The sequence below is a fragment of the Primulina eburnea genome, chromosome 2, assembly GCF_022965805.1.
Source record: "Primulina eburnea isolate SZY01 chromosome 2, ASM2296580v1, whole genome shotgun sequence".
In the NCBI taxonomy this organism is placed as follows: domain Eukaryota; kingdom Viridiplantae; phylum Streptophyta; class Magnoliopsida; order Lamiales; family Gesneriaceae; genus Primulina; species Primulina eburnea.
In genome coordinates this window covers 39,482,875-39,505,376 of record NC_133102.1, presented here as the reverse complement: position 1 = coordinate 39,505,376, position 22,502 = coordinate 39,482,875, and the positions used below count along the sequence as shown (strand labels likewise).

At 34.9% G+C, this 22,502-nt stretch overlaps 1 protein-coding gene across 1 annotated transcript; it reads left to right on the top strand.

Annotated features, from left to right (window-relative positions):
• On the top strand, positions 1–3,506 carry LOC140823143 (GATA transcription factor 11-like). The gene is made up of 3 exons (XM_073184324.1): positions 1–171; positions 1,562–1,807; positions 2,626–3,506. Exons 2-3 carry the CDS (start codon positions 1,565–1,567, stop codon positions 3,265–3,267), a joined length of 885 nt encoding a protein of 294 aa, XP_073040425.1. The 5' UTR covers positions 1–171; positions 1,562–1,564; the 3' UTR covers positions 3,268–3,506.
• Positions 3,507–22,502: the final 18,996 nt, after the last annotated feature.

Here is a 22,502-nt window from a genome sequence, read left to right as displayed (position 1 = left end):
TCAGACAAATGCAGTCTGATAGATTACACAATAGAAAAGTGCAAAGAAAAAGAGATCCCCCGCCTCCACTTACCCTATCTTTGCTCCTCTTTTCTCCTCTTTCTCCTTCCTTCTTTCTTGAATGTTTGCAGTACATAATGGCGTGAAAGATCTGTAAGGGTTTCTTTAACGGTAAGCACACTTCCATTTTCTCGCGTTTTTGTATCTATTTTCCATGTTTCTGTTGGAAATAATTTGACTTTTTACTGCAAAATTTACAGTCTTTTTTGAAAAATAAATAATAAACAAAAAATAATTTACTTTGCATTTCTTGAAGTTTTGGTGTATGGCTTTTCTTTATCTTTCTTTGATTAAAAGGTAACTTGAGCTTAGTTTAGTTTTTAAAGCTACACATTTTTCACCATTCTCATTTGCTGTTGATTTTCTTGGAAAAAAATGGTGTTAATGCTTTTTTTTTGTTATTCGAATGTCAAAGCCTCTGCTTCTTGGTTTTATTTTTATTTTATTTTTTCCAATTTTTTGGGATTTTGATGGGTTTTTTTTTTTTGGGGTGGGTTTAAGTTTTCCAACTTCCAATGGTTGGCCACTTTTTGGAATTAAATTGGCATTGAAGTTTAAAGCCCTTACAAATTGGTGCAAGAGATCCCCTGCCTCCACTTACCCGATTAATCTGTTAATTTTGATAGATATTTTGATGTTATTTACCCCATGGTAATTTTGGGAGATATTTTGGAAAATAATTTTATTTTTATAAATCATTGGATACAAAATTTTCTGTGTGTATTTTTTTTAGTAGTTCTTGTCTTCGTTATCTATGACACAGTCAATCCTATGGATATTCAGTAATATTTTTACTGTATAAAAAGTAATATTTTCATGGATGATCCAAATAAGAGATCCGTTTCACAAAATACGAGCCGTGAGATCGTCGCACCCAAGTTTTTGCTATAGAATATATGTGTTGTATGTCCATAACTAATTAATTTTGGATTGCTTATGATGTATTGATATGTTAGTAATTTTAAAATCTTGTAACTTGAACTTATCACTTAACAATTCAAAGAATTGTTTGTTCTTGGTGCATTTTTTAGATAATCATTTAATGAGAACCAAAATATTTTGAAGAAAGTGAAATTATAATGATAAAATGACTTTAATTTAAAAAATTATATCTTTGATCTCAAACTTATTTATGTTACCATATATTTGGGTTTTTCAAAAGATAATTTCGAGAGAATAAATCAAAATTATCGTTAGTATTGTGCCTATGATGTCCCAAATACATTGTTATCCGTGTCATATTTATGGGCGAGATAGTGATATCACAATAAAATTTTATCCTAATTGGAAACCTCCGAACAATAATTTTCCTTAGTCAATAATATTCTCATTTAAACCAATCGTTTAAGAGTTTTCAACTATTTAAATCTCGTCCAAAACATTACTATATATTCGCGTTAAGTACGATTACGATGACAATTGTACTCTTCATGCATACGGTAAATCTTTATTATTGTCTTGTACTTTTTGCTGTACATGTAATGTTTTGTATGTATTTCAGGACATGGATGTAACTGTCGAACGATCCGATAGTCGTTTGGACGGAGATTTCGGTGCTGAGGACGAAGAGTTTGACTTAAATTTGTCCCATTTTTGGGATTTTCCATTGGAGGACGTGAGAGCCGATGTATTCGTTGGAGATTGGGACGATAGTAGTTTGGAGCGTCTTGGACCGATGACGCTGGACGCAATGATGCCGCCTACTATCCAACGCCCAAAAGTTGATACTTTCCTAATGGATACACATGTGAGTCGGGTGTAATTATTTTATGAGTGAGGTTCTGATACTGGAAACAACATGAGATGGGAATCGAAACTGAACCATGTGATATTGGCAACACAATTCCAATTCACGTCTCAATTTAGATTTCATCTTTATAGGAATTTTCGAACCTGGCTGTAAATTATTGGGTCATGTTCCTGTTTTGGAATCGAAACTTAATCTGTTTCGGTTCATAGTTTGAAGGAAACTGTGATAGTACAGTAAAAGGGGTGAAACAAGGTGGGGATCATTTGATCAATTTTGGGTGAATTTTTAGGTAAATCCCTCAAATTTGTTGAGGGATTCCTTTCTTGATCCATGTTGGGTCTGGTAGATGAATAACGTGATTGTTTCCATGCTTAAAGAATTGTTTGTGATTGCTATCTCAGCATCGAGAATGGTGCATGGATATTATAGGTAATCCAAGGGTCGAAGAACTCGTGTAAATGAATGAAGTACCATAGTAAGACTGTCATTTCATTTGAAGAGAATATTTTAGAAAAAATAGTTGTAGCATTTGATTCATTGAGCAAAACTCTTGTTTAGGCGTCGCACTCGCTGTTTTTGAAATTTAAGTAAAATATGTATGTTATATTACTTTTGGAATTCATCTAAGTTGAACATTTTCTGTAGCGTCTGGTTTTACTCTTCTGGGTTACATTTTGCAAATGGCTATTCTAGAAATTTAGGAAGAGAATTCGGACTGGTTGCAAAAACATTTCGTCGAAGCTATTTTTTATGTATTTTATATTTCACGTGTTTTGTGCTCTAATCACTGTTTTTTGCATATTCAACCCTGAAAGATTGATGATTCTCGCAAACCAAAGCAGCTGCCAGACTATGTTGGAATCGCCTCTGGGCCATGTATTCTTAATCAGAATGCATCAGCCGAGACACGAGAGTCGGGTGCATTCCAGACACAAAGCCCTGACTCTGTTGTTGAAAGCAGTAGCTCGTGCTTCGCTGGAATTTTTGGTGCCATCCCCGGGCAACCGAGATCTAGAACAGTCAAAACACGCCCACGTCTGAAACCATGGAATCTGATGTCTCCTTGGCACTCTGCGAAACCTGGCTCTGGAAGGACCTCAAATCACCAAAAAAATAAAGGGAGGAAGAAAGTACCCGGCGACGCTGTATATTCGGTGCAATCATCAGATGCTGCGAAGAAACTTCATTCAGGTTCAACTAAAAAATGCGCTCATTGCGAAATTACAAAAACCCCACAATGGAGAGAGGGACCGCTGGGGCCGAAGACATTGTGCAATGCTTGTGGTGTTCGGTATCGATCAGGACGTTTATTCCCCGAATATCGACCTGCAGCAAGCCCTACATTTGTTCCAGATCTTCATTCAAATTCCCACAGGAAAGTCTTGGAGATGAGAAACATAGCCACACCACATGCAAGGAAAATGGACGAGTCCGGGGTGTTAGCCGTTGGGATTTGATAGCTGTTTTTTAAATTCCGAATTCAAAATTATATGATAATGGTTCTTGTTTGGCTAGTTTTAAGTAATTGAATCGTTGATGTTTTTCCCATGATGTGTGGTTCCTGTACGGCCGTACCAAAGTGAAACCGAGTTTAGCGTAGGCAACGGTCGGAAGGATCATATATGTTAACGTTGGCTAGAGTGTTAGGATGTCAAAATTGAGACTGTATCATGGTTATTGAATTTTTTCAATTTTTTTGGTGGCTGAGAGGATTTTTGTTATAATTGAATCTAGGATGACAATTTTTCAGCGAGGAAAACCAAAATGGGGCGAGTTTGAGGACTAATTTTCGAGTCCGGGTTCAAGGACTTTTGAATCCGAAATGGTTTGGGAAGGGTATGGATGTATTATCTTCATCTCTTTATTTTCATAATTATAATATTTTTGAAGCGGAGAAAACGGGAGAGTTACGTCTTCATCTTATTATTATTTTTGAAACGGAGAGATCAGGATCCCATCCAGGGGTGGGAAGGGGATAACAAACCCATCTTGCGTCGATATCATATTTTTAAATTAGGCAAAAACTTATGTAAGACGGTCTCACGGATCGTACTTGTGAGACGGATCTCTTATTTGGGTCACCCATGAAAAAGTATTACTTTTTATGCTAAGAGTATTACTTTTTATTGTGAATATGGTTAGGGTTGACCCGTCTCACAGATTATGATCCGTGAGACGGTCTCACATGAGACTCACTCTTTAAATTATGGCAAAAACTTGTGTGAGACGGTCTCACGGGTCGTATTTGTGAGACGGATCTTTTATTTGGGTCACCCATGAAAAGGTATTACTTTTGCCGCTTTGGGTTGTGGGGCTTACTTCCTAGCCCCAGTGGGAGTAGTGACTAGTGTTATAGGTCGTTGGGCGGCCGGAAGGTTGCCACAGATTCCTTGATACGGGACATGGGTCTGTTGATGTCCTTAAGACCTGGTTGTCGATCCGGGGACCTGCAAATCCGATGTCCACCCCGCCTCATATTGTGCTGCTTCTTTTTATGAGACGCAAACGGGAGAATTTATCCTGGAAGCGGAAGGCATTGATCTGATTGATAATACTATCGGAGTGAAACAAGAGATCCGCCCTTATATGATCATTGACCATAGAAATGAACTGAAAGGTTAATCCTTACCAACTTGATCTTGTTGCTCCTGGCAACAAATCCACCCTTAAGTGGTATTACCAGCCATTCTGGAGGGGGCTTAGTAGGGCCCATTAAGATTCACCAAATACAAGGCAGAGTATTACTTTTTAAAGTGAATATGAGTAGGGTTGACCCGTCTCACGGATTATGATCCGTGAGACGGTCTCACATGAGACTAACTCTTAAATTATGGTCGAATGAAATGTTTTTGTTACGTCATAAAACAAGAAATTGCTAAAATATCAAGCATTTATTGTGGTTTTGATGGTTCTATTAGGTTGAACTGTCAGCAAAAACGAAAAAAAAATAAAATCTAATCTAATCTAATCTCGATATTTTTGACGGAGCAGTTTTAATTCAATCCATTTTACGTGTGTCGATCAATCTGGTGAACTTTTCCTGATTTATTACCATCAAACTTATTCTTCAACTCAATTATGGGTTTTATGCTAGATGATGGATTTTTATTTGAGAACTGAAAAATATTTTGCATTTCCAAAAACGTCTTCATTCAAAAATAACTATGCGTTATACCATTAAAATAAATCTAACAGATGTTTTTTTTTATCTTACGTAAAATTGCGGCTAGCAAGTTCACAGTGCCGCGCAGAGCTTCTTTGCTGAATAATAATTTCCTGATAATTATCCGATATGGGGTTTGAATATACAAAATAAAACATTAGAGCATGTCGAGATAACTTGGTGTTTGGTTGCCATGGTTGAGTTTAGAACCCTTGACAGATTTTCAGTAATAAGCCGGAGAAACATGATGATGACGTCAAATCATCATGTTTTTTATATGTCACGGGTAGCATACGTGCAAAGATTAAGGCATACTACACTGTTCTTGATAGATAGTCAAAGACTTCTGATATTCGATAGTTGTGATTTGATCTTTTTATGGTATAATGGAATCTAAAAGTCTTGTCTGATTTAAATTAATGCCTATGATACGATGGGATCTTCAAGGGTGTTTCCTTGGTACTTGGATTCATTACCATTAGGTCACTGCGAACTATGCCGAGTTGAAGAAGTAGCTAGGGAGGTTGGCTAGTTTTTACTATATTTCTTGTATGTTTGATTGGCATATCTAAGCATATGGATCCTTGATCATGCCCGATTCAATTAACAACTCAAAAGTTTGAGGTCTTTGGTAAAATGGGCTTGCTCTATTAACTGAAAGACATTAATGTATTGGCTTGGAGTTGTATAATTTGAATATTGTCTTCGTCTTTCTGTTTAGACGATAAATTTTTCTATGTGATACATGTTCTGCTTCTCTCGGTGAAATTTTAGCTCTTATATCATCAAGTTAATTTTCGCTAAAATGTAGTGGACTCACACAATCTAATAGTGGAGTTAACAGGGACGTAGCTAGAATTTTGATTCAATGTAGACTTCTATATTCAAGACAAAGGAAAAAGTAAAAAAATATATAAAATAAAAAAACTGGAAAACTGAACAAATTTGGACATATAAACAAAGTTATTTCATATTTCATGGCAATATTTAATTCAAAGTTTCAATTCGAAACGTAATATCTTATCACAAACAAAATTATTTTCCTAAATCTATTTTATATACCTAAGTAACAAGCCCAATCTATAATGAAATTAGAGAAGTGACGAGCATGGTGACTGGACTGATATTTTCTCAGTCGTACGCGTCAGGAAGAAATGATTTGTGATTTGTGAATTGTGTAATTAGTCGAATTGCAAACAAAGTTAAAGAAAATGATTAAGGTAAGAGCTTGTGTAGCAGATTATTTATAAAATTATTTTTTTGGCTCGTCTATATATACTATTTTTTTTGGGCCCAGTGTGGGCACCTGAATAAGCTCCGCCCATGGTGGAATAGGTATCTTGTGAGACGGTGATCTCACGAATCTTTATCTGTGAAACAGGTCAATCCTACCGATATTCACAATAAAAAGTAATATTTTTTCATGGATGACCGAAATAAGAGATCTGTCTCACAAAATACGTCTCGTGAGACTGTCTCACACAAGTTTTTACCTTAATAGTGTTGGGATATGAGAAGACGATCAGGTGCCATCAGCCATGGATATCTCAACGCATACTAGTTGATGTATGTTATATGTTATTTGTGTGCGTATATATAATTGAATTCCATGAAGAAAAAAAAAGTGAAACAATCGTGCATAAATAATTAATAATCACTGATTTGCAATAATTTCGTGGCGAAAATAAATAAGAAATGGTCCATTGTGTACAAAAAATATGGTCCAAAAATGATTATCAGTTGGGAAATGTTGGTTGTCTCATCGATGTTAGATGGATGGACAGTCCATTTTGCATGTCTGGCAGTAAAGTTTTGAGGTGCAAATTGCGAATGTAAAATGTCGATGTTAGCCTCACAACCATTTATGTGATTCTTCCAACTTGTTCGTGTTATGATATGAACCACACTATTTAAATAGCTTGGTGTGTTTCTAATTAGTTTCTCATGTTATAATTTTGAGAGTTTCTTAATTATGTTATAATAATCTATATGTGACACATCTATATTAAATTATTTCATAAAAATATACATAGATTCATTTTTTTAATTGATGATGCAATGCATAATCACTATTATTCAGTGCACATTAAGTCTTGATTGACGGGGTAACCTGCAAATGAAGATAGCCAAATAAACCACATCGGGCAAACCATGTGCTACAAACTCTTCCGAGAAAATATCGATAAGAGGAATCGAAGTTATGATCATTTTGTAAATATATATGATTTTCACGTATAAATACAAGTGTGTAAAAGAAAATAGAGTAGGTCTCTTGTGAGACAGTCTCACAAATCTTTATCTGTGAGACAGGTCAATCCTACTGATATTCACAATAAAAATTAATACTCTTAGCATAAAAAGTAATATTTTTTCATGAATAACAAAAATAAGATATCTGTCTCACAAAATACGATACGTAAGACCGTCTCATATAAGTTTTTGCCAAGAAAATAAACATCGAGAAATGGTTGAACATTTTCCTTTAATTACATGTCTCCAAGCATAAATGATGCATGGAAAATTATAATGTGGAGTAAATTTTGTAACCTCTTGTATTCATTTGAATTTTACACATGCCCACAGAGTTGATTACATCCTACATATAAAGGCACTACCCTCATGATAGAATCAATGGCTCAAATTTAGTCACACATACATGAGGTCCACTAATTTTTTTAAAATCACATATATGTATGAATCTTGTCCATCCAAACCATGTGAGAGCAGTGCCCCCACATATAGCATCGAACCTACCTACACACAGAGAGATTTATGGGATATATCTCTAGATTCATGCATATAACATTAAGTAATCCGAATATTCAAAGTAAAAAAAAAAATAGATTTATTTTCATAAACATGGAGGAGTTATCTAATAGATAAGCTAAAAGTTTTTTCCTTCATGAAGGGTCATGTTTAGAAGGACCACCTAAAATAATGACAATCAATAAAGGTAGCATAAACTTGGACCAATACTTGAAGGTCGTGACACGGACCAAGCAGGGAAAAGACGAAAATTGTCATAACTCGATTAAAAAATATATGTCCAATGGTAATATTTAATATAAAAGTCAATGAATTATTAGTGATGCGACCCGAGATAATTTGGTACGTTGGGTTAGCAACTTTTTGGGTGGAATGTGTTCTTCTTGATGAGTATTCGTGACCGAACAAGATGAATTCGGGTAGGATGGCCTACACACTTTCAAACGTGGGACGCTGAAAATGTATCTCAACATGATTATTTTGACGCTCAAATCAGTCAAATATTCACGTGAAGGAAGAATATTTGAAAAGATGAGTATTAAGAGGGTTTGTGAGAATGAAAATGAATTTGCCCTATTTTATCTATGTTAAGGATATTAAAAGGATAACAAGATCGGTGACATCACATAATACTCTGGTATTGGCCATTGATCAAAATTTTCTTGCACCGTAAATTCTCAAATAAAATCAATATTTTAAGTTTGAATAAATCGCAAATGCACGAGTTAAGTTATAATATAGTTTATGAAATCCAATATCGTTCGTACATAGATTAATAAGATAAATTTACTTTAAGTTAAATTCGTAAGTTAATTACATTGACAAATAAACTAATTTATAAACTACTTTAAAATTCAAATAAAATGATAAAACAAAACATATAAATATTTGAAATGAAATTAATAAGCAAACAATTGTCAGAATCTCAGTTCAGCTACCCATAAATCTTCTCTAATGATTGAATTTTAATTTATAAGTCATATTTTTGACGAGATTATCTGATTTATCAATATACTATGTCAGACTCTGTTATTCTAATTAACAAAATGCATTAACTAAATGTCTTTTTTTTTTGACAATTTCAATCGCATTAATGAACTGTGAAATCCTTTAGCTCTCGATTTTTTATCTATGAATATCAACATATATCCAACCTCATATGTATATATATTACCTATCTTATTATAAAATATCATATCGGTCTCAATTCTAACGTATAAAATCCTAAATCCTATTTATAATGGAATAAAAAAATTAAAAACCGTTGTTGAGTTCTCGTGCTCTCCATCTTCTCCTGCTCTGAAACCCAGTTTGTGGCTGCTTCTTTTCTCAAATATGATGATTTTGGCCCTCCTTTTCATGTATCAGGGCTATCCCCGTATAAAGATGCCTCCAAGATTCCTCAAAAATTGAAACAAATTAAGCAAATCTTCTTTCCATATCAAGTAGCTCTAGGGTGGTCGAATTCTACAGCCCCAGCTTGAGCTTCCCGATGCTTATTTATTTTGTTCTCCACTCGGACGCGCTTAGGAATGTAAATGAGCCGAGCCGAGCCGAGCCGAACAGTATCAGGCTCGGGCTCGGCTCGTTAAACTATTTGCTCGGCTCGGGCTCGTTACGAGCCTTTGGTTTGAAGCTCGGGCTCGGCTCGAGTTCGGCTCGTTAATGACTCGTTTATCTTGTTCAATGAGCCTGGCTCAGGTTCGGCTCGTTAAACAAGCTCGTTAAGCGAGCTCGTTTCTGCTCAGAAGACCTCGCGCAAAGCGAAAAAACAGTCGCTATTAGCGACGGATTGTTTGAAAAACCGTCGCTGATTTAATCAGCGACGGTTTGTTAGCGACAAACCGTCGCTAAATGTTCAGTATAGTCTTCGTTAATCTGCGCGGTTCATCTTATTACTTCAGCATGAACTTATTTTTTTACTTCGTCAACATTGATATGCCGAAGTAAAATATAATAAAAAATATAGTGAAGCCCGTATTTTTAAACATCCGAAGTAAAATATATTATTTTACTTCGCTTGTGTTATTACTGAAGTTATTGCTAATGTATTACTTCGTAATTTATTATTGTCGAAGTAAAGCATGTCGAAGTAAAATCCGAATTTTCTACTAGTGTTATAACATTGTAATTTCTGTAAGATACACTTTAGAATTTTGAATAAATGAATATGATATATATATATATATATATATATATATATATATATATAATGAATTACGTGGGCCTATATAATTTTGGATCATATCATATTATAATATAATACTATATAATGTATCACGTACGTGGCCTTGTATTTTTGGACCTCACAATACTAAGGTTTCTTCTATGCGACGACATTAGATATCTAGTCGGTTGTCTTTGATGTTTGATATTCAGTTTATTATATTAAAATATTTTAATTTTTTTTTATATATTTACTTTAAAGTATAATTAGTTTCAAACCATAATATTTTTAAATAATAAAATTATATACGTATAATCATATGTAGAATTAATTAGGAGTGAGAGTGCATACACTAGATTCATTGTCGTAGCAGCAATAACCGATTGAAACTTTTGAACTTTTGTCTCTACATACGCTAGAATTAATTTCTACGGAGTGAGAGTGCATACGCTAGAATTAATTTATATAATTGCATTAACAGATATTTATATAATTGCATTAACAATCCAACAAATATGAGTTTCTTAAGTAGACTAAATTAATTGCCGTAGCAGCAATATTCAAACACACCTGAGAGACTGAAACTTTTGAACTTTTGTCTATAATTGTTTTGTTCACTGTATTTGGAGATGAAACCAAACCAGAATCAGAGCTAGGGTTCGCGACCTATACAATCTCCAAACTCTCGATTCACGCCTCAATCAAAGTCGACCCAGACGGTACAAGGATTTTCAGCCCTCGGCGTCGACGGAAGAACGGAGAATCGTCGGAAATCGTACGCGGTTTAGAGGTGGACTGGAAAGGGGTCTCGCTACCTATACACGCTCAAATCTACCGATTTCTGCTTCGATAGTGGACGACCGGACCTGGGATACGACCGGAGACCCTCGGCGACGGCGGGCGAACGTCGGGAGGCGCGGATTCGGGGGGAATATGTGAGGTTACGGGAATAGCCGAATAGGGTTTGGGATTTAGAATAGATGAGGATGAGGTTACGGGAATATGACATTAGTGCCATAACATTCACATTTTTAATATAATTTTTAATTTATTATTATTTATCATACATAATTATTTTAATATTATAACTCATTAATTATCTCAAATTCGAGCTCACGATCTACCTAAAGGAGCCGAGCCCGAGCCCGAGCCCGAGCTCGTGAACCACCTAAATGATCCGAGCTCGAGCTCGAGCTCACGAGCCAGCTAAATGAGCCGAGCTCAATTTTGAGCTCACGAACCTATTATCGAACATGTTCACGAGCTAACGATCCGAACATCATTAATCTCAAGCCCGGCTCAATAAAATTGTCGAGCCCAAAATAAGGCTCGGGCTTGGCTCGATAAGCTTAACGAACGAGCCCGAACGAGCTTTTTAATGAGCCGAGATCCGAAAAGCTCGCGAACAGTTCGGTTCATTTACATCCCTAGACGCTCTGGGCAGGCGAAATCACCTGTCCTAGAACAACATGCTCACATATTTGGACTTTAATTCCGTTTTTTTATTTATTATCTAATTCACTTACAATTCAACATGAAACCTGTGAAAGAAGAAAATTATGCATAATATATATAAGAAGGACCAAAAATAGACTCAACATATTAGAATCATGCAAGAATGAAACTAAAAATGACACAATAAATTATATTAAACGATACTTATTAAACCTTATGTCCTGAGCCATAAGCTCATGGAAGGAAAAAAAATCTCCTCTCCCACCTTGATCTCAGAGGAGAATTTGATCGTTTACGAGTTGGACAATTGAGCTACGGATATCGTGGATTGGGTGACCGATGACTTTGATGCCTTGGCTGCTCAACCCGATATGTGTTCCTTCCATGTTTTTCTTTTTCCCTCATGTTGGTTTAAACCTTGTTTCTAACACCTATCTTGGAATATAATCCTGAGATGAAACAGGACTTTGCTTAGAGACGGACGACTGAGAAGGTGGCCAAGAAAAAAAGATGGTTGCCACCAAGAAGGCGGCCTTGGCCAAGAGGGGGACCGAGGAGGCTAAGAAAGCTACGGAGGCTCGGGAGGCCCTGAAGTCTTCGAAATAATGGGTGTTATGAGGTTCCAGATTCTCAAACCAGCACTAGACTGAGTCCACCAATGTGGTAAGAAAATCTTTACATGTGATTCTATCTTCGTATCAATGTAACATGTCACATTTTCAAACCAAGTCAGGTGCTCCTCCGGATCGATATTTCCATCACAATATCTGATCCTTGCTGATTGATAGTGAATGGGCAAGGGCTCATTCACTATCTGGGGCAGAGAAAGGAATCCCCTTAACCTGGTTCGGAAGTATGGGAAGACCTGACATGTCCCTCTAATTTCTTCACTTTATTTCTCAATTCTTCTAATCCTTCAATATGGTGAGAGCTTTCGAGCCCACATGAGAACTCTCTCCATCCATTTTAGACTTGTCCCAAGGATGAGATTCATCTTCAGATTCCTCTAGCTCCTGCACATGGTTTATTGAGGGTGGTAAGGGGCGTATTTCCCAAATGGACCCCTAAGTGTGTATTCTCCTTTCCGGAAGTATTGGATCGGTAAAATCCTCTAAAAACTTGATGAGCTGCAATAGCTCGTGTTCTAAAAATATTTACACCAATGAATTAGATCGAGTTTGAAATGAATCAAGCGGAAAATACTCGAAGTAATTCTTCGTTAAAAAAACTAATCGGTTAAAGCTTTTTATCTTGTGTAACTAATTAACTGAAGATAAGGGGGATCAATTCTCGCATGTATCAGTTCAGTTATGGTGAGAACTGAACTGATAGATACTTGAACTGATCAAGTCAGTTTAAAGCTAATGGTTAACAGTTAGAGTACACAAGATATGTTTATGGATGTCGGAGACTTCAACTGCTCCTACGTCACCCCTTCTACCTTCTCGGGTAGGATACACTAGAAAAATTTGATTTATACAATACTTTGTACAAACCCACTCAGCTAGGACTTATACTACTGCCTAAACTGAACTCCTAGCTACGACTGAAGGCATCACCTTCCAGTCGACACTTCTTTAACGTCTATGTAAGAAAGACTACATACACAAGTTTTACGTCATTGTGCAAGACGGAATTTGAGTGGTGGTGTGTGTGTGTGTGTGTGAAAACTAATCTCTGAAAATTATCCGAAAGTGTTTTCACACACTTACGGAAATATGCTTATAAAACTAAGCTGATAACAGTTTGAAATATTCCCTCAGGGATGATTTCTTCTTCTAAGCTGATAAGCATTGTGTGTGCCCTCTCTGTATTTTATCTTTTCAGTCGTCAACTCTCATCTACATCTTCACTGAGCTTCGGATTCTATTTATAGGCGTTTGGCTGAACGTACAGTGAGACTCAGTGAAAGAATCCGTTGCAGTTTGAATTTGTTCTCCCAAATAGATATCTGGAACAATTGGCTTTAAACACTGCTGCAACGCCTATTATTGTACATTGATCGTACAATAGTTTTTGTACTTTTGTGCACAGCTGGATTAAACTTGTCGTATCTGCAAACCGGTTCGCTCCTAACTGATATTCTGAATTGGTCAGTTGAACTGGTCTTGAACTGATGAGGTGAAATCAGTTGACTCGTCAGCTGAACTGATTTCATTGATTTAGTTGAACTGGTCAGTTGTGCTCTTCATCGGTTGAACGCTTCATCAATTGTCTGGGCTTCTGAAGGTCTTCTGTTGAACCACCTATCAGCTGGACAATCAGTTGAACTGCTCTTAATACTTCAGTTGTACTGGTTCAGTTTGATCAAGCAGTTGGCACTTTCTGTTTGTATCTCGATAACTTTAGTTTAAGCTTGGTAACTGATCAGTTTGTAGCTTGATCAGTTTCGGTTTCTGCGCACTTAAGTAAACACATTAAAAACAAATAAACAAGTTTTGTTAACATCAAAATCAAGATTGCGAACTTGAAAAGTTCCAACAGGAAGGATTCCACTAGGTTGATTTTGGAGTGAAAATCATATCCATGTTTATAATCCGATTTCTCACATATGGCACCAATTATGCGACACGAGAGAATTGAGTAATCTAAGTGGGCAACTTCTTAGGCTAGAACGTGTCATTTTCTGTGAGTACTCGTGACCGAGGTAGGATGAATCCGAATCGGATGGCCTGCACAGTCTCAAACAAAAAATGTGTGGGGAGCTTGAAGGGTTTCTGGCATGACCATTTCGATGTTCATATCAGTCAATTATTCACTCAAAGGAAAACATACTTCAAGAAATTAAGTATTAAGAGAGTTCGTGAGAATGAAAATGAACTCGTCTTATTTTATCTTTGCTGGGGATATTTATACGATACCAAGGTCGGTGACTATCTCGAGATACTCAGGTTCTGGCCACGATGGAAGGACATGGCTCACGTCTTGACCTCAGCATGATTTCCGAATGTGGGAGGAGAGAACATGTGTCTTGATTATCGGTGAACATTTTTCATGATTGATTGATCTAGTCTCCTTATGTTTCTTGGTCCAAGATGTGAATCCGAGCTTATATGAGCACTTAGCGATCTGTCATGTTTCAAGTAGCTGCATGCTAGGGGCGAAAATAGTTGTTTGAGGGGGAGTAGGCACTTTGCTCTACCAGAGCTAGTTCCAGGTCGGTCTTCTATTGGTCTCCCAGCTTTGGGTTATCCTCAAATTGGCCTCTTTTTTTCTACCCAAGTTCAAGAATGATCCGAACTCTTTCCAAAGCATCAATTAGCTGTCGGCACAAAATTTTAATTATATCTATCCATTCTAATTTGTTTATTCTTGTACTTATATGATATCCATTGGTTTCTTAACTAAAATTTTTGTCTGCCGGCTTGTAGAGTTCATGGAATATATATATACACGTACGTGTGTATTTTTTTTTTTCAGTTTGAGTTACTGTTTGGAAAAACAATTAGTTTTATACATAAAACAATCACCCGATTTGTTTTAGTAAAATCACTCAATTTTAGTTATACTATATATATGCACGAGATGTGAATTTCTATTTATTTTTTATTCAGATTTAAGTTTTAAAAAAATTTATGTATGTGTAGTAGGGCACAATTAGGGTGTACATTGATAAATTGAAAGCAGAGAAATGGATCTAGAACATTATTACTAAATATATATAGAGTAGTCTCTCGTGATACGATCTCACGAATTTTTATCAGTGAAACGGGTCAATTATACCGATATTCATAATAAAAAGTAATACTATTAGCATAAAAATTAATATTTTTTCATGGATAACCCAAATAAGATATCAGTATCACAAAATACGATTCGTGAGACCGTCTCACATAAGTTTTTGCTATATATATATATATATATGCAAAAATAATGTAATTTTGTTTTAAACCAAAATCGGAAAGTTTGGTTTGGCATGTTTGAATGGATCAATTATATTGAAATCAAACAATATATATATTTTTGCCGTCTGAGCCAAAAACCGACCGGATCGAACCGAACTGAGTAAAAAAAAATTAAATTTTTTTATGCAATATATTTGTCACTATCTATAATATCTAAAAATTAAAACCTCCACACACGGAGAGCAAATTTGCGGCTAGAAATAAACCAACACCTACGAAACGAAGGCATTGGTCACATTTATTGTAACGTCTCGTAAAATAAACTTTTTGTGGGATGTCTGTATCAATGTTTTTCTATCCCACCAATCACTATACCTTATATTGGTTCAAATATTTATTATAATCGAATCTCAAATTTGAAATTTTTGTGTATGATGAACTACAAATTATCGACGTTTCACCAACCACAACTAATTTCCGTCAAGTGGTTTTCCAATTTAAGTAAAACAGATGGCTGCAGGGAGAGGTTCTAAACTTGCACGACAATCACATCTTCGTGTTGATTCGATCTTTCCTAAAAATAGAGTCTTTGCGAGAGAGTTTATAGTTTTGTTTGGGTTACAAACAAATATTGCTGCGAATCTAAGTGATATCGACAAATGAACTACGTAAATAAATACATTGAGAGCTTTGAGAATTAATGTTAAAGGGTCAATTTTAGTTGCAGGCGTGTCACAAAAGACGAGGTGTTTAGTCTATGTTATATCGAGTGTGATAATGATATGATTTTATACAAGAACATCTATTGTGTTAGATGTTTGAGTGAGTCTCATGTGAGACCGTCTCACGGATCATAATTTGTGAGACGAGTCAACCTTATCCATATTCACAATAGAAATTACTACTCTTAGCATAAAAAGTAATACTTTTTCATGGGTGACCCAAATAAGAGATCCGTCTCACAACTACGACCCGTAAGATCGTCTCACATAAGTTTTTGCCTAAATAGTTTTTGTGTAAAATTATATCCAGTACAATTTACACGATGTGACATAAACTGAACTCTTTATGAGTGAGAGATGAGTCGATTTAATAATTAAAAAAAATCAGATTAATCAGATTTCACAATTTAATTTAATTTTTCTAAATGATAATCATTTCTTGAATTTAAGACTATCCATCTTTACTCTAAATATATTTTGTATATTTGAAATGGAGAAGTTTGGTGTAACTAACTTTTATTTTTTTTATTAAAAACTTTATCATTTTCAAATTACTAAAAGATTATATTTTTATTTTATAAAAATTATCATAAAAATGTATTTCATTAAATTTTATCTATTTTTAAAATTTTATAATAATCATATCATAGATAACACAAAATATTAGTATAAAAACCATTTTTAATTTTAAGATAGTATGTTGATTTATTTTTACACAAAAAAGTTTAACATGTAGGCGCACATCTCATGTCAAAATTTCGTTATCAATTAGAAATTTTAATTTTTTTTAAAAAAAAACTTATATAAATTTTGAATTGGAGTTACAGATGTAATCAAGTATTTTTAAATGGATTCGATTGTGGTACCATATCTCATGCTAAAATGTTAAAAAAAAAAAATTAAACACTTTTTTTTAAAGACAATATCACATATTTATATTTGAAAATATCATTTGTGAGACGATCTCGCGAATCTTTATCTATAAGACAAGTCAACTTTACCGATATTCACAATAAAAATTAATACTCATGGATGACCCAAATAAAAGATATGTCTCACAAAATACGACCTATGAGATCGTCTCGTACAATTTTTTGTCTTTATATAGTTGAAATAATTTTTTATCAATATTGTAATTCAAAGTAATATTATTGATATAAAAATAATTTTTTTATAAATTAAATCATATCAAATATCTATATTTGTAAAATTGTATTGTAAAACGTTTATAAAGAAAATAATTTGACAAAAATTTTTTTTTGCAGGATATAAATAATAAATAATTGTTTTGATATTTAGCCCCCACATATTGTCTTATATATTAAATATTAGTTATTCGAGTTACTTTATTTTTACTTAATAATAGTTTATTTATTAAATAAATGGGAGAAAGAGAAATGGGGCAGTAAAGTCTGTGCGGACTGACAACCACAAAAAAAGTAACGAGACCATGTCACCACTGCTTTACATTTTTTACAAACCAAACAGTCCCCAATTTGTATCCTTACGGCGCGTGTTTTCACGCTTCTAATAAACTAAATTATTTACTATAAATAAACAAATAAAAAGGCGATAAGAATAAACAAACTTATATAGCCGATTAAGTGTTTTTTTATTTATAATTTTTTGAAGATACTTAATCATAAAAAAATATGTAAAAGGAGTATAATAGGAAAGTTTTAATTTTTCTCAAATTAAATATTATATTATCTATTCGAATTTATAAAATAATCCTTATGAAATAAATTGAATATGCTCGAAATCAACCAACATTTTTTATTTAGATTCAAATTTCCATTTTTGAAACTATTTTTTAAAATATAATAAATATAATTTCAAAATTAACTTTTATTAAAAAAATATATTAATTCAAAAATTATACTTTTCTAATTAAAAAGATTAGAAGGGATGGTTTCAGGTGACATATTAATTGATAATTTATTTATTATATTCCATGTTTATTTAGTCGGGTTTTTTTATTATTAATTTTGAAAAAAAAATTAAAAATAATTTGAGTGGAGATGTGTAATGTCCGAGAATTTTGTTATTGTAATTTGAAATGATTTGTTGATAATTGATGTGATTATAGACGGAAAGGATCAGACTGGAAAAGACGAGAAAAGACGTGAATTATGTTTGAGGGTAGTACCCCTCGCGCATATGCGCGGCACTGATGCGCGCATATGCGTGAGTTGGGCAGAGGACCTCGCGCATATGCGCGAGCTATGCGAAAAGCCAAATGCCAAGTCCAGAGAAACTCGCGCATATGCGCGGAAGTAGTGCGCGCATATGCGCGAGCTGCCGAGAAGAAAAATGTTTAGACCAGTAGGCCTCGCGCATATGCGTCGAGGAGGGTCGCGCATATGCGCGAGACGTGAAGCTTGAAGGAGTGTGCCACATGGATTGAACATGCAATATATATATATATAACAAATGCCTTCATTGATAAGGGAATCAGCATCAAGCCTAGCCGAGAGCCTCTGAAAGAATTTCAATTCCTTGAATCGTAGATTTGTGATTGTGCAAAATCCAACCGTCAGATTTTCAATCCGACTTCAGTACTATATTCCTATTGACAGAGACTTCAACTGGACATATGTTTTCTTGATTTCTAGTGTGGTTTGAAAACATGCAATTGAAAGAATCATATATGATTCATATATGGTGTTCTTGACATAGTAGACATCGTATAATCGAAATCGGATTGAAGAATATATATTGTATGGAATTGTTATGATTTTCAGAATGGATGTGATTGAGATTTGGTATCAGATTATGTTATTGATTGACTGTGACTCATTGGGATTGGTATATACTGATTTGTATTACCGGTGCTTTGGAATTATACTGTTGTGCTGTCAAAATTTGATAAGACTGAGATGTCTTGATTTGAGTTCTATATTGATACAATATATTCTATTTTCATTGCCAGATTAAGTATTGACAGGCTTCGAATTCGAGACTTCGACTTCGTCAGATCAACAGAAACGAAAGGTATAAATCAATGTTAACCGGGAGATCGACTTGAGTCAGATTGGACTTGAGTTTCCCAAAAGTCACATACTTTATTTTATTGCATTGATGTTTGCAATTCATGATATTGATATGCTTAGTCTATTGATTTATAGCAAAGCATGTATTGAGTCATTGGCGGAGATGCCTAGTCATTGGCGGAGATGCCAAGTATTTGGCGGATATGCCAAGACACTGGATGTTTGATTTATATCGATGTTGCGTAGGAGCAGATCGGCTTCTATTGCGGAGATTCGGTATATTGTAATATCCAGTAACCGGGATCCCTAGATTAGAGATGAGTTGAGTCTGAGATGACGAGTCACTAATTGATTTATAAATTTATATTGATTCGTGTCTTTCAGATTTTGATACTTGTTATTGATATATGTTTCATGCTTTTATCTCTGTTATATGATTGCATGTATATATTATTTATACTGAGATTATATTCTCACCGGAGCTATCCGGTTGTTGTCGTGTTTGTATGTGTGCATGACAACAGGTGGGATAAGATCAGGGTCAAGAAAAGGATGAGAGATGACAAGTTAGCGTGGAGATCCGGATCAGAAGTAGATTAAGGTTCAACACTTGATACATAGTAATTGAACCCTAGTTTGATTGTAATATAATTGTACAAGACTTGTACTTTATATTGATGTTTATATCAGACTGATACCATTATGTTCCGCATTTGTATTAAAAAAAAATTTAGACCATGTTTATCTTAATTGATCAAATGATTCCCAAAGATTATTAAGAAATGAATTAGCGTCCGCGTCCCCACAAGATATTTATCAGCAAAACGTCAAAGGTAAGAGCGGACGCTACAAAAACACAGTAGTGGACGCTGCCACCTAAGCAATGTAGCGGACGCCGCCTATGTGTCAACCTAGAAACCATCTGCTGCCTCTGACAGCGGACGCTGCTCAGTTTTATATCTTCCCCATCCTCAAAACTTTCATATTTTCTAAAATTATTTGCATACAATTTCTTTCTTCTTTACACTTCTTCAATCCAAAACTTTTCTTTCATTTTATTCAAATTTCCCCTATATCCGAAATTTCTTCTTCCAAATGACTATTATCGATGTGCTTTTATACTATGATGGTCATGTTATTGTCGGGATGGATCGGTCGAATATAGTATTCCTTATATTATACCGATACAAATGTTACGATCTATTACTTTGTTTGAGTTTGTTCAAGTTGTGCATAAAATGTTAGCAATCGATCCAATGAAGTCTGTTATGAAGTTGTCAACAAAATATTCATTTATGGACAGATCATTGCATGAAATTCAAGTGACTCTTTTTTATGTTGACGCTTCAGAGTTTTTAATGCAATGTCCCAATATGTATATATTGCATTTATATGTGGAAACAAATCCAATTGATCATCATGTTGGTTTAAGTGAACATGAATCATACTTTCCACATATGTTCGATTCAGGGTTCAATAACCAACCCGATACTTCTACATCTAGGGCTTTTCATGAGCCAGAAGTGTATGTTGCACATGTCCCTGAAGGATTGAGCTATATACATTGTGAGCATGGAAATGAATCGTGGGATCAATATATGACCGGCTCGTTTGAACCAAATCCAAAAAGACATAATTTTGTAGAAAATAATGATGGCTTGGATATGGGAGCTCGTTGTCCAGATATGCCGCTAATGATGATGTTTGTAGGAGTGATACTGAACCAGAGATGTCATATAACGAGTCTGAAGAAGAAGAAGAAGATAATAAGTGAATGTGGACGTAAATATGAATACACGTGATAATCCTGATAAAGGGAAATCATCTCGACAACCACCTCATGAAACGTTGCAGAGGCAAGCTGTTGTACAATTTCTTTCTAGCACTTCTAAAATGCCATAATTTTTCAATAATTTTTTCTGGGAAGAGCATCTTTATTAAGTCGATATACCTTCTGTAATGCGAACAAGTTACTATAATCCAAAGAGAGGAGAATTACGCATAAATATGCTTTTTCAGGATAAGAAAGATCTGATTGCATCTGTGAAGGATTATTCTGTCAGAGTTGCAAGGTTTGAGTATCATGTCGTGGATATCACACACATTTTGTGGAAATTAAAGTGCAAAAATGATTCTTCTATGGTCATATATCGATAGGGTCTTTGAGCTTCTTTCAAATCGAAAATAGGTTATTGAAAAACAACAAAATATGTCGGGCCCCAAACATGTATATCTTCCAATGTCGGTATAGATAATAACAACTTGAATAGTGATATATTGGCATAAACGCTATTGAGAGTTGTACAATATGATCTTTCGTAGGATATTAAATATATCATGAAAAATGTGAAAGATAAATATGGATATCAAATCTCGTATATGAAAGAAGGAAGAAGTTTGAAACGTTCAGTGGAAATTGTTTATGATACATGGAGAGCTCGGTGCAACTACTTCAAAAATATATGTATGTCACATCCAAATATAATCAGGAAACAATTGTGGAGTGGAAGCATCTCAGATCAAACACCGAAGTGATGAAGACATTGAACTATGTTTTCTGAGTATTCAAGCCGTGCATAGATGGGTTTCGGCACTGTCGAAAAACTATTAATGTCGATGCTACACATTTATACACAACATAAAAACATAAGAAGTTGACCGTTGTCACTCTGGACGCAAACAATCAGGTTCTACTGATAGCATTTGTCATTGTGGACGAAGAAACTTCTGATTCCTAGAAATGATTCTTGGAGAATCTTGGTCGACTTATTGTTTGTGGTGCAAATGGTGTGTGCCTAGTTTCTGACAGATATAAGGGAATTGTGCGAGAAGCTGAGGATTTACCTTATTTTCGACCTCCTCATGGTGTGCATCATTTTTGTTTGAGACATGACTACTCAAATTTTAATTCTATATTCAAGTATTTGCATTTGAAAGATTTATGTTGGAAGGGAGGCACACAATATCAAATTTGCAAATTTGAAGCAACAATGAAGGCCAATCAAGAAAAAGAACATTTTGGCACATTGGTATTTGGCTGGAATTTTTTTAGAGAATGTAGTATGGCACATGATGGCGGTTGACGTCGTGGAGTGATGACAATCAATATGTCGGAGTGTTTAAACAATATGTTAAAGAGAGCTCAAAGACTTCATATCTGGAGTAGTACACTTGAACCTGTTGGCGTGCGTGTTGTATTTCATTGAACGTGTGAGAAAAGGTAGTCGTATGATTCAAAAAATCATCTATGGTGTTGTAACTTTCAAGTTTGCAGTCTTTATTTTGATGGTAACAAAACTTGTTAAGAGTGTTATTAATGATCTACCTTAGTTGTGCAGTATCTAGGATCTTCTACGAGTTGTTTACATCGCAAAACTGAAGACCCAACTGATCGCTCAAAAATGAATCAGTTCAACTGGCTACATCATTTGAGCAGTACAACTGATTGACTAGTTGATAGGTAATTCAGCAGGAAAACCTCAGAAGTCTGGCCAGCCGAAAGAGCGTTCAACTGATGAAGAAACCCAGCTGATCAGTTCAACTGAACGAGTGTGAAATCAGTTCAACTGACGAGTCAACTG